The sequence below is a fragment of the Anser cygnoides genome, unplaced genomic scaffold (assembly GCF_040182565.1).
Source record: "Anser cygnoides isolate HZ-2024a breed goose unplaced genomic scaffold, Taihu_goose_T2T_genome scaffold_43_1, whole genome shotgun sequence".
Classification (NCBI taxonomy): Eukaryota; Metazoa; Chordata; class Aves; order Anseriformes; family Anatidae; genus Anser; species Anser cygnoides.
In genome coordinates, this window is record NW_027103067.1 from 626,193 (window position 1) to 637,057 (window position 10,865).

Consider the following 10,865-nt stretch of genomic DNA (forward strand, 5'->3'; position numbering starts at 1 on the left):
CCCCCCGCCCTCCCCCCCCCGGCTGGGCCTCGGCCCCTCCCCGCCCCCCAGTGCCCCCAGTTCCCTCCCAGTGCCCTCCCAGTGCCCTCCCAGTGCCCTCCCAGTACTCTCCCAGTTCCCTCCCAGTGCCTCCCAGTTCCCTTCCAGTGCCCCCCAGTGCACTACCAGTATCTCCCAGTATCTCTCAGCACCCTCCCAGTGCCTCCCAGTACCCCACCAGCACCCCCAGTATCCCCGATACCCCCAGCACCCTTCCAGTACCTCCCCAGCACCCCACCAGTACCCCCAGTTACCTCCCAATACCCCCTGAATACCCCCCAGTTACCCCCCAATACCCTTCAGTACCCCCCAATACCCCCAGTAACCCCAGTTACCCCCCCCAAGTTACCCCCAATATCTCCCCAGTCCCCCCCAGCAACCCCCCAGTTACTGCCCAACCCCCTTAAAACCCCCCAGTTACCCCCCAGCTCTCCCAGTACCCCCAGTTACCCCCTAGTTAGACCCCAGTTACCCCCCAGTCCCCCCAGTTGCCCCCCCAATACCTCCTAATACCTCCCATACCCCTCGGTTACCCCCAGCCCCCCACCCGCAGTCCCCCCAGTAGCCCCCCAGCACCTCCCCCAGTCCCCCCAGTTGCCCCCCAGTCCTCCCAGTACCCCCACCAGTTCCCCCTCAGTCCTCCCCAGTACCCAACCCCAGTACCCCCAGTTCCCACCAGTCCCCCCAGTTACCCCCCCTAATACCCCCAATACCCCCAGTTCCCCCCTCAGTACCCCCCCAGTCCCCCCCCAGTCCCCCCAGTCCTCCCAGTCCTCCCAGTTCCCCCCCCCCCCCAAATGGGCCGGGGCCGCCTGCTGGGGGGCTGCGCCTGGCTGCTGGGGGCCCTGGCGGTGCTGCAGACCCTCTACCTCTGGGCGCTGCCCCCCCCGCCGCCACCGCGGCCCCCCCAGCCGCCGCCCCCCCCCTCGGGGGGTCCTGGACGCCTCGGGGTCCTTCCGCGTCTACCGGGACCTTTTGGGCCCCCCCCCCAGGCTCAGCGGCCCCCCCGAGCTGGTGCTGGCCACCCACGGCACCCCCGGGCGGGTGGCGGGGGCGCTGGGGGGGCCCTGGCGGGGGGGGCTGGGAGGGCCCCTCTCGGTGGCCGTTTTCGGGGGGGGGGGCCAGGGGGTGCGGCCCTGGGGGAGCTTTTGGGGGCGCTGGGGGCCTGCCGGGGGCGTGGGGGCGCCTGCGGCTTCACGTGGTGCTGGGGGCCGCCGCCAGGCCCCCCCCGCACCCCCCGCGCCCCCCCCCCGCCGGGGGGGGGTTGCGGGGGGCCCTGCGGCGGGTGGCGTCCGCCCCGGCCCCCCCAGCTACGCTTTGGGGGTGCCGTACCCGGGAACCTGCTGCGGAACGTGGCCTGGGGGGGCGGTGGGTTTGGGGGGGGGGGCTGGGGGGAGGGCGGACGCCGCCCCCGCCCCGGTTTGGGGACCCCCCGGCCCCAAAACGGCCTCTTCGTGCTCTTGGTGGACGCCGACGTGGTGCCGAGCCGGGGGCTGCGGGAGGAGTTCCTGAGGATGTGGAGGGAGCGGGGGGGGGCTGGGGGGGGTGGGGGGCACCCCCGGGGGGGGAGGGGGCGGGGGGCAGGGGGGTGGGGGCGGTGAGGGGCGGGGGATCCCAAAGGGGTTCGGTGGGCTTGGGGTCGCCGGGGGCGTGGAGGAACCCAACGGCCTCGAGGGCCCCGAGGTCATCGGGGTCCCCAAGGTCATGGGGGTCCCCAGGGTCATGGGGGACCCCAGGGTCATGGGGGACCCCAAGGTCACGGGGGTCTCCGAGGTCATGGGGGACCCCAAGGCCATCGAGGTCCCCAAGGGGTTCCATGACCCCGGTGTCCCCAACGTCATCGTGGAGGACCCCAACGCCCTGGGGGTCCCCAAGGCCATGAGGGTCCCCAAGAGCCTCAATGACCCCGGTGTCCCCAATGTCATGGAAGACCCCAACACTCTTGAGGACCCCAAGACCCTTGAGAACCCCAACGCCCTTGAAGACCCCAACACCTTTGAAGACCCCAATGGTCTTGAGGACCCCAAGACCCTTGAGAATCCCAAGACCCTTGAAGACCCCAACGCCCTCAAGAACCCCAACGCCCTTGAGGACCCCAAGGCCCTTGAAGACCCCAATGCCCTCAAGAACCCCAAGACCCTTGAGGACCCCAACACCCTTGAAGACCCCAACGCCCTGGAGGACCCCAACGCCCCGGGTGCCACGGCGCCCCCTGGGACCGGGTGGTCTTCGTGCTCCCAGCCTTTGAGGTGCGCGCGGGGGTCCCGATGCCGGGGACGAAGGCGGAGCTGCTGCGGCTGTGGGGCCAGGGGCGGCGCGGCCATTCTACGGGGCGCTGTGCCCCCGCTGCCAGGCGCCCACGGGCTATGGGCGGTGGCGGGGGCTGCCGCCAGCCCCCCAGCTGCGCGTGGCCTACGAGGCGCCGTGGCGGGACCCCTGGGAGCCCTTCTACGTGGGGCCGGCCCACAGCGTGCCCCCCTTCGACGAGCGCTTCCTGCAGTACGGCTTCAACCGCATCAGCCAGGTGACCGGGAGGGATTTGGGGTGGCTTGTGGGGGGGGATTTGGGGTTGCCAGGGGGGATTTGGGGTTGCCAGAGGGCATTTGGGGTGGTCAGGGAGGATGTGGGCCATTTGGGTGGCCGTGGGGGCTGTGGGGTCGCCATGGGGGTTGTGGGGTGGCTGGGGGGGGGATTTGGGGTGGCCAGGGGAAATTCGAGGTGGTTGGGGGGATTTGGGGTGGCCATGGGGGCTGTGGGTCATTTGATTGGCTGGGGGGGCTATGGGGTGGCCATGGGGTTATTGGGTGGCTGTGGAGGTTATGGGGTGGCCATGGGGGTTGTGGGGTGACCATGGGGGCTTTGCGGTGGCCAGGGGGCTGTGGCTCATTTGGGTGGCCATGGGAGTTGTGGGGTGGCTGTGGGGTTGTCGGGTCACCGTGAGGGCTATGGGGTGGCCATGGGGGCTATGGGTGCTGTGGGGTGGCCCCAGGGTTATGGGGTGGCCATGGGGTTTTTGGGTGGCCGCGGGAGGTTATGGGGTGGTCATGGAGGTTATGGGGTGGCCATGGGGGTTGTGGGGTGGCTGTGGAGGTTATGGGGTGGTCATGGAGGTTATGGGGTGGCCATGGGGGGTTGTTGGGGTGGCCATGGGGATTATGGGTGCTGTTGGGATCTGTGGGTGCTTCAGGGGTTCTACGGGTGCTGTAGGGGAGATGTCGGGCTCTGTGGGGTGTCAGTGGGTCCCGTGGGGTGTCCGTGGGTCCCGTGGGGTAACGGTTTCCCCACCACCACCCAGGCCTGCGAGCTGCACATGGCCGGGTTCCGCTTCGCCGTGCTAGACGGGGCCTTCGTTGTCCACCGCGGCTTCAAGGAGGCCGGCGGCTTCCACGGGGCGCGGGAGGCCGAGCTGAGCCATAACCGGCAGCTGTACCGGCGCTTCCGCGACGAGCTGCGCCTCCGCTACCCCCGCTCGACGCGCCGCTGCTGACACCCAGCTCCCGTGCACGGGGCCCCGGGGACGGCATCAACGTGGTCCTGGGGACGTTGGTCAGCAGGGTCATATGGACACTGGTCAACTGGGTTCCATGGGCGTTGGTCAACGGGGTCCTGTGGGCATTGGTCAACGGGGTCGTCGGGATGTTGGTCAACGGGGTTCTATGGACATTGGCCAACTGGGTTCCCATGGGTGTCGGTCAACGGGGTCCTCAGGACCTTGTTAACTGGTTTCTATGGACGTTGGTCAATGGGGTCCTGTGGACGTTGGTCAACGGGGTCCTCAGGACGTTGGTCAACTGGGTCATGTGGACGTTGGTCAACAGGGTCCTATGGCTGTTGGTCAACGGGGTCCTTGGGACCTTGTCAGCTAGGTTCTATGGGTGTTGGGTGTTGGTCACCTGGGTTCTGTGGACATTCGTGTACTGGGTTCCCATGGGTGTTGGTCAACTGGGTCCCATGGACATCATCAACTGGTTGCTTGGGGTCAGTGGGGTCCCTTGGATGTTGGTCAACAGGGTTCTGTGGGCGTTGGCCAACTGGGTTCCCATGAGTGTTGGTCAACGGGGTCCTCAGGACCTTATTAACTGGTTTCTATGGACATTGGTCAACGGGGTCCTGTGGATGTTGGTCAATGGGGTCCTATGACATTGGTCAGCTGGGTCCTGTGGATGTTGGTCAACGGGGTCCTCAGGACGCTGGTCAACTGGGTCCTGTGGTTGTTGGTCAACAGGGTCCTATGGCTGTGGGTCAACGGGGTCCTTGGGACGTTGGTCAACGGGGTCCTGTAGTTGTTGGTCAGTGGGGTCCTTGGGACGTTGTCAGCTGGGTTCTATGGGTGTTGGTCACCTGGGTTCTATGGACATTCGTGTACTGGGTTCCCATGGGTGTTGGTCAACGGGGTCCCATGGACATCATCAACTGGTTGCTTGGGGTCAATGGGGTCCTATGGATGTTGGCCAGCTGGGTTCTATGGACACTGGTCAACGGGGTCCTGTGGACGTTGGTCAGCGGAGTCCTTGGGACGTTGGTCAGTGGGGTGCCGTGGATGTTGGTCAACAGGGTTCTGTGGACGTTGGCCAACTGGGTTCCCATGAGTGTTGGTCAACGGGGTCCTCAGGACCTTATTAACTGGTTTCTATGGACATTGGTCAATGGGGTCCTGTGGCTGTTGGTCAGCGGGGTCCTTGGGACATTGGTCTACTAGGTTCTAGGGACACTGGTCAACGGGGTCCTGTGGTTGTTGGTCAACGGGGGTCCTTGGGACGTTGGTCAATGGGGTCCTGTAGTTGTTGGTCACTGGGGTCCTTGGGACGTTTTCAGCTGGGTTCTATGGGTGTCGGTCAACTGGGTTCTATGGATGCTGGTCAACAGGGTCCTGTGGACACGGGTCAACAGGGTCCTTGTGACGCGGTCAACAGGGTCCTTGGGATGTTGTCAGCTGGGTTCTATGGACATGGGTCAACTGGGTCATTGGGACATCGGTCAGTGGGGTCCTGTAGATGTCGGCCTGCGGGGTTCTATGGACGTTGTCACCTGGGTTCTATGGACATTGGTCTACTGGGTTCTATGGACGTTGGTCAACAGGGTCCTGTGGATGTTGGTCAGCTGGGTCCTTGGGACGTTGTCAACTGGGTTCTAGGGACACTGGTCAGTTGGGTCCTATGGATGTTGGTCAACTGGGTTCTATGGACATTGGTCAATGGGGTCCTATGGAGGTTGGTCAACTGGGTTCTGTGGACACTGGTCAACTGGGTTCTATGGACATTGGTCAACTGGGTCCTATGGAGGTTGGTCAACGGGGTCCTATCTGGTTGGTGGTCAACTGGGTTTTGTGGACACTGGTAAACCGGGTTCTATGGACATTGGTCGATCGGGGACGTTGTCAACTGGGTTCTGTGGACGTTGTCAACTGGGTTCTGTGGACATTGGTCTACTGGGTTCCCATGGACGTTGGGCAACGGGGCCCTTAGGACGTTGCCAAATGGGTCCCCCGGGTGTTGGTCCGCTGGGTTGCCGTGGATGTTGGTCGGTGAGGTCACACGGACGTGGTCAACTGGGACCCGTGGACGTGAACTGGGTCCCGTGGGTGTTGTCAACTGGTCCCATCGGTCCAGTTGGACCAGTTGTCCAGGTGGACATCGGTCTACTGGGTTCCATGGGTGTTGGTCAGCTGGGTTCCTCGGACATCAGCGGGGTCCCATGGACGTCAACTGGGTCCCACTGATACTGGTCAACTGGGTCCCATTGATCAACTGGGTCCCAATGACATCATCAACGGGATCCCAATGACATCATCAACCGGGTCCCAATGACATCATCAACTGGGTCCCATGGACATTGATCAGCTGGATCCCAATGATATCATCAACTGGGTCCCAATGACATCATCAACGGGATCCCAGTGACATCATCACCCAGATCCTAATGACATCATCAACGGGATTCCCAATGACATCATCAACAAGATCCCAATGACATCATCAACTGGGTCCCAATGACATCATCAACAGGATCCCAATGACATCATCAACCAGATCCCAATGACATCATCAACCAGGTCCCAATGACATCATCAACGGGATGCCGGTGACATCATCACCCAGATCCCAATGACATCATCAGCTGCATCCCGCGGACGGTCGCCGGGTCCTGGTGACGTCGGTCACTGGGGTGCGTCTCCCTTGGGTGCCCCGGGAGGGGGGGCACCAATGATAATTGGGGGGGGGGGCGTGGCCGGGGGGCGGAGCCCTGGGGCGGGCGATGGGCCGTTTGTCGTTGTCGCCAACACGGAACGAGCGTTTTGCTAAATTGTGGAGAAATTTGGCTGCTTGGTGCCCCAAAACCCACGGGGAGCCCCCACCCCCCCCCCCTCCCGGGACCCCCCCCCGAGACCTCAGGAGCCCTCCCAGGCCCCCCGGGCCCACCCAGAGACCCCTGAACCCTTCCTCAGAGACCCCCCCAGGACTCTGCACGACCCCCAAGGCCCCCTGAGCCTCCCAGGACCCCTTGAGCACCCCAGGACCCCCTGAAGCCCCCGGACCCCCCCGGACCCCTCAGGAAGCCCCTTGAGCTCACCAGGACCCCCCTGAGCCCCCCCGCCCCCCACAACTCCCCCCAGGACCTCCCACAACCCCCCAGACCCTTCAGAGACCCCCCCAGAACTCAGCCTCCCCAGGACCCCCATGAACCCCCCAGGACCCCTTGAGCAGCCCCCCAGGACCCCCCCCCGAACACCCCAGGCCCACCCTGAACCCCCCAAAACCCCACCGAGACCCTAGGACTCTTCTGAGCCCCCCAGAACCCTCCCCAAACCCCCAAGACCCCCCCCCAGAAATACCCTAGGACCACCCTGAACCCCCAAGGACTCCCCCTGAACCCTTCAGGACCCCCTGAGACCCCCAGGACCCCCCCAGCAGCCACCCAGGACCACCCTGAGCCCCCAGGGCCCCTTGAACCCCCTTGAATCCCCCCAAAACCCCCAGGACCCCCTGAACAGCCCCCCAAAGCCCCCTGAGCCCCCAACCTCCCCCAGAACCCCCCAGACCCCTCAGAGACCCCCAGAACTCTGCACAGCCTCCCCAGAACCCCCCTTAGCCCCACAGGACCCCCCCCCCCGAGCGCCTCAGGACCCTCCCAAGCCCCCAGGACCCCCCCAGAATCCCCGCAGGCCCTCCCGCACCCCTCCAGAGACCCCCCTTGAACCCCTCCAGACCCTTTGAGCCTCCCAGGACCCCCCGAAACACCCTAGGACCCCTCTGAGCCCCCAGAACCTCCCTGAACCCCTCAGGACCCCTCCTAAACCCGCAGGACCCCCCCCTCAGCCCCCCACTCAGGCCCTCCCCCACCTCCCAGGCCCCCTCAGAGACCCCCCTTAATCCCCCCAGACCCCCTGAGCCCCCAGAAACACCCCAGGAACACCCCAGAGTCCCCCAGAGACCCCCATGAAACTCCCCCCAGATCCCCTGAGCCCCCAGGAGCCCCCCAAAACCCCCAGGACCCCCCAGAAGCCCTCAGGACCCCCCAAACCCCCAGGATCCTCCCCCCAACCCCCCCAGCCCCCCCAGAGACCCTCCCAGACCCCCTTGGACCTTTCAGGACCCCCCCAAACCCCTAGGACCCCCCTGAAACCCCTCAGGCCCTCTCCCTACCCTCCAGACCCCTCAGAGACCCCCTGAATCCCCCAGGCCCCCCCCAGGCCCCCTGAACCCCCAGACCCTCTCAGCCTCCAGGACCCCCAGGAACACCTCAGAAACACCCCAGGACCCCCTTGGACCTCTCAGGACCCCCCAAACCCCTAGGACCCCCCGAAACCCCCAGGCCCTCTCCCTACCCCCCCAAATCCCCTCAGAGACCCCCCTGTACCCCCAGGCCCCCCCCAGGCCCCCTGAAACCCCCAGACCCTCTCAGCCCCCAGGACCCCCCAGGAACACCCCAGGACCCCCCTTGGACCCCTCAGGACCCCCCCCCAACCCCTAGGACCCCCCGAAACCCCCCAGGCCCTCCCCCAACTCCCCCAGGCCCCCTCAGAGACCCCCCTGAACCCTCCCCCAGCCCCCCCCCGACCCCCCCCCGGACCCCCTGAGCCCCCAGAGACCCTTCAGGACCCCCTGAGCCCTCAGGAACCCCCCAGGACCCCCCCAAAGCCCCCAGGACCCCAGAGCCCCCCCAGAGGCCTCTCCCCGTGCCCAGGCCCCGCCCCCGTGCCCCGCCGTTGCTAGGCGACGGCGCAGCGCGTCACTTCCGGGCTCTCCGACCACGTCGCCAGGGCAACGGGCCCGGAGCGGGGGAATGGCGGTGGTCGAGGAGAGGTGCGGGGGGGGGCTGGGGGGGCAGGTGGGGGGGAGGGGGCCGGGGAAAGTGGGGAGGGGGGCAGGGAGGGGTGGGGGGACCGGGGACGGGGGGGGGAACCGGGGGAACCGGGAGATCGGGGGGAACGGTGGGGAGGAACTATAGTACGGGGGACGTGTTTCCGGGGGGACCGCTGAGAGGGACGGACCCGTACGGACGCGGGGGAGCGCTTTGGCTGCCGGACCGCGGCTGCGCGCAGCCCCGCTGGGGGACCGCTTTTGGCGGTCCGTCGGGATTCGCGGTCCCCCCCGGGCGCCGCGTTCCCCGACAGGAAGGTTCCGGCCCCCGCAGCTCGTCCCTATGGCTGGAGGCCCACGACGACGCCTTGGCCGGGCTCCGCTCCTCCCCCGCCTGCATGGGTGAGCGCGGGGCATCATGGGAGGGGGGGGCACCCCAGGACCCCCCCCCCCCGGGGGTGGGGGACCCCATGTGGCCCCTCCCCCTTTAACCCCCCCTTTTATCGCAGTGCTGGCTGACGTGCACGGGGATGGGGATCACAAGGTGAGACCCCCCTCCCCCCCCCTGCACCCATGGGTGCCCCTCGCCCACCCATGTGCCCCCCCGCACCCATGGGTGCCCCCCCATGTCATGGGGGTGCTGGGGGGGTCCTTTGGGTGCCATTGGGGGGTCACTGGGTGCTATTGGGGAGTCCCTTGGGGGCTGGGGGGTCCCTTGGGTGCTGGAAGGTCCCTTGGGTGTCATGGGGGGTCATTGGGTGCCATAAGGGGTCACTGGGTGCCCTGGGGGGGGGTCCTTGAGTGTCATGGGGGTGACTGGGGGTCACTGGGTGCCGGGAGGGTCATTGGGTGCCCTGGGGGGGTCTTTGGTTACCATGGGGGGGGTCCTTGAGTGTCATGGGGGGTCACTTGGGGGGTCTCTTGGGGGCTGGGGGGGGGGGGTCACTGGGGTGCCACGGGGGTCACTGGGTGCCCTGGGGGGTCATTGGGTGCAGGGTGGGGTCCTTGAGCACCATGGGGGGGTCACTGGGTCCCCTGGGGGTCACTGGGGGAGGGTCACTGGGTGCTGGGGGGTCACTGGGCGCCAGGAGGGGGTCACTGAGGGGGGGTCACTGGGTGCTGGGGGGTCCCTGTAGGTTACCTAAAAACCACCGGGGGGGGTGACGGCCACCATACGGCCTCCCCCCCCCCCCCCAAAACCCCCTAACCCCCCCTTTTTGTTTTTCTCCCCCCCAGCTGGTGGTCGGCATCCCGGGCGGCCCGGGGGCCGCGGCTGGCGGTGGTGCGGGGGCCGGGCCTGCAGGAGGGGCTGGCGCTGCCCGACCCCCCGCGGCGCTGGGGGCGCTGGCGGCGCCGGGGGGGGCGGGGGGCGGCGGCGGCTGGGGGGGGGGAGGGGGCCGGGGGCGGCCCCCGCCCTGCTGGTGGCGGCGGGGGGCGCTGCTGGTGTACCGCCACCTGCGGCCCTTCTTCAGGGCCCCCTGCCCCCCCCGGGCCCCCGACCCGCTGGAGGCCGAGCTCTGGGCGCAGGCGCAGCAGGTGGGGGGGCGGGGCTAAAGGGGCGGGGCTAAAGGGGGCGGGGCTAAAGGGGGCGGGGCTAAAGGGGGCGGGGCTAAAGGGGGTGGTGCTAAAGGGGCGGGGCTAAAGGGGGCGGGGCTAAGGGGCGGGGCTAAAGGGGGCGGGGCTACAGGGGGCGGGGCTAAAGGGGGTGGGGCTACAGGGGGCGGGGCTAAAGGGGGCGGGGCCAAAGGGTGGGGTTAAAGGGGAGGGGCTAAAGGGGATGGGGGGTAAAAGGAGTAAAGGGGGGTGAGGGGAGGGGTTGAGGGAGGGGTTGGAGGGGGTAGGGGGCGGGGCTAAAGGGGGTGGGGCTAAGGGGGGTGGGGCTCTAGGGGTGGGGCCAAAGGGGGAGGGGCTAAAGGGGGCGGGGCTTGAGTGGGTGGGGCTAAAGGGGGAGGGGCTAGAGGGGCGGGGGTAAAAGGGGTAAAGGGGAGGGGCGAGGGGAGGGGTTGGAGGAGTAGGGGGGCGGGGCTAAATGGGGGTGGGGCTAAATGGGGCGGGGCTAAAGGGGGCGGGGGCTTGAGTGGGCGGGGTTCAAGGGGGAGGGGCTAAAGGGGGCGGGGGTAAAAGGGGTAAAGGGGGAGGTGAGGGGAGGGGTTGAGGGAGGGGTTGGAGGGGGTAGGGGGCGGGGCTAAAGGGGGTGGGGCTAAAGGGGGTGGGGCCAGGGGGAGGGGCCAGAGGGGAGGGGTTAAATTGTGGGGGAAGAGGTAAAGGGGGCGGGGCTAAGGGGAGGAGCCCCCCCCCCCCCAAATTAATCTGTGCCCCCCCCCAGGACCAGGTGGACCCCCTGACCCTGCGGGAGATGCTGGAGGACATCAGGTGGGGGGGGGCATTTGGGGGGTCACCCCGGGGGGGTGGGTGTCACAATGGGGGGGGGGGGGGGGGGGCACCCGGGGGGCGGCACCCGGGGGGTGGGTCTTAATGGGGGGGGGGGGGGGGTCACAATGGAGGGGGCAGCCGGGAGAGGGTCAC

At 67.4% G+C, this 10,865-nt stretch overlaps 1 protein-coding gene across 1 annotated transcript; it reads left to right on the plus strand.

Moving 5' to 3' along the window:
* Positions 1-1,620: 1,620 nt before the first annotated feature.
* On the plus strand, positions 1,621-5,986 carry LOC106043647 (E3 ubiquitin-protein ligase RNF12-B). Its single transcript, XM_048056685.2, has 2 exons — positions 1,621-2,563; positions 3,335-5,986. Exons 1-2 carry the CDS (start codon positions 1,744-1,746, stop codon positions 3,454-3,456), a joined length of 942 nt encoding a protein of 313 aa, XP_047912642.2. The 5' UTR covers positions 1,621-1,743; the 3' UTR covers positions 3,457-5,986.
* Positions 5,987-10,865: the final 4,879 nt, after the last annotated feature.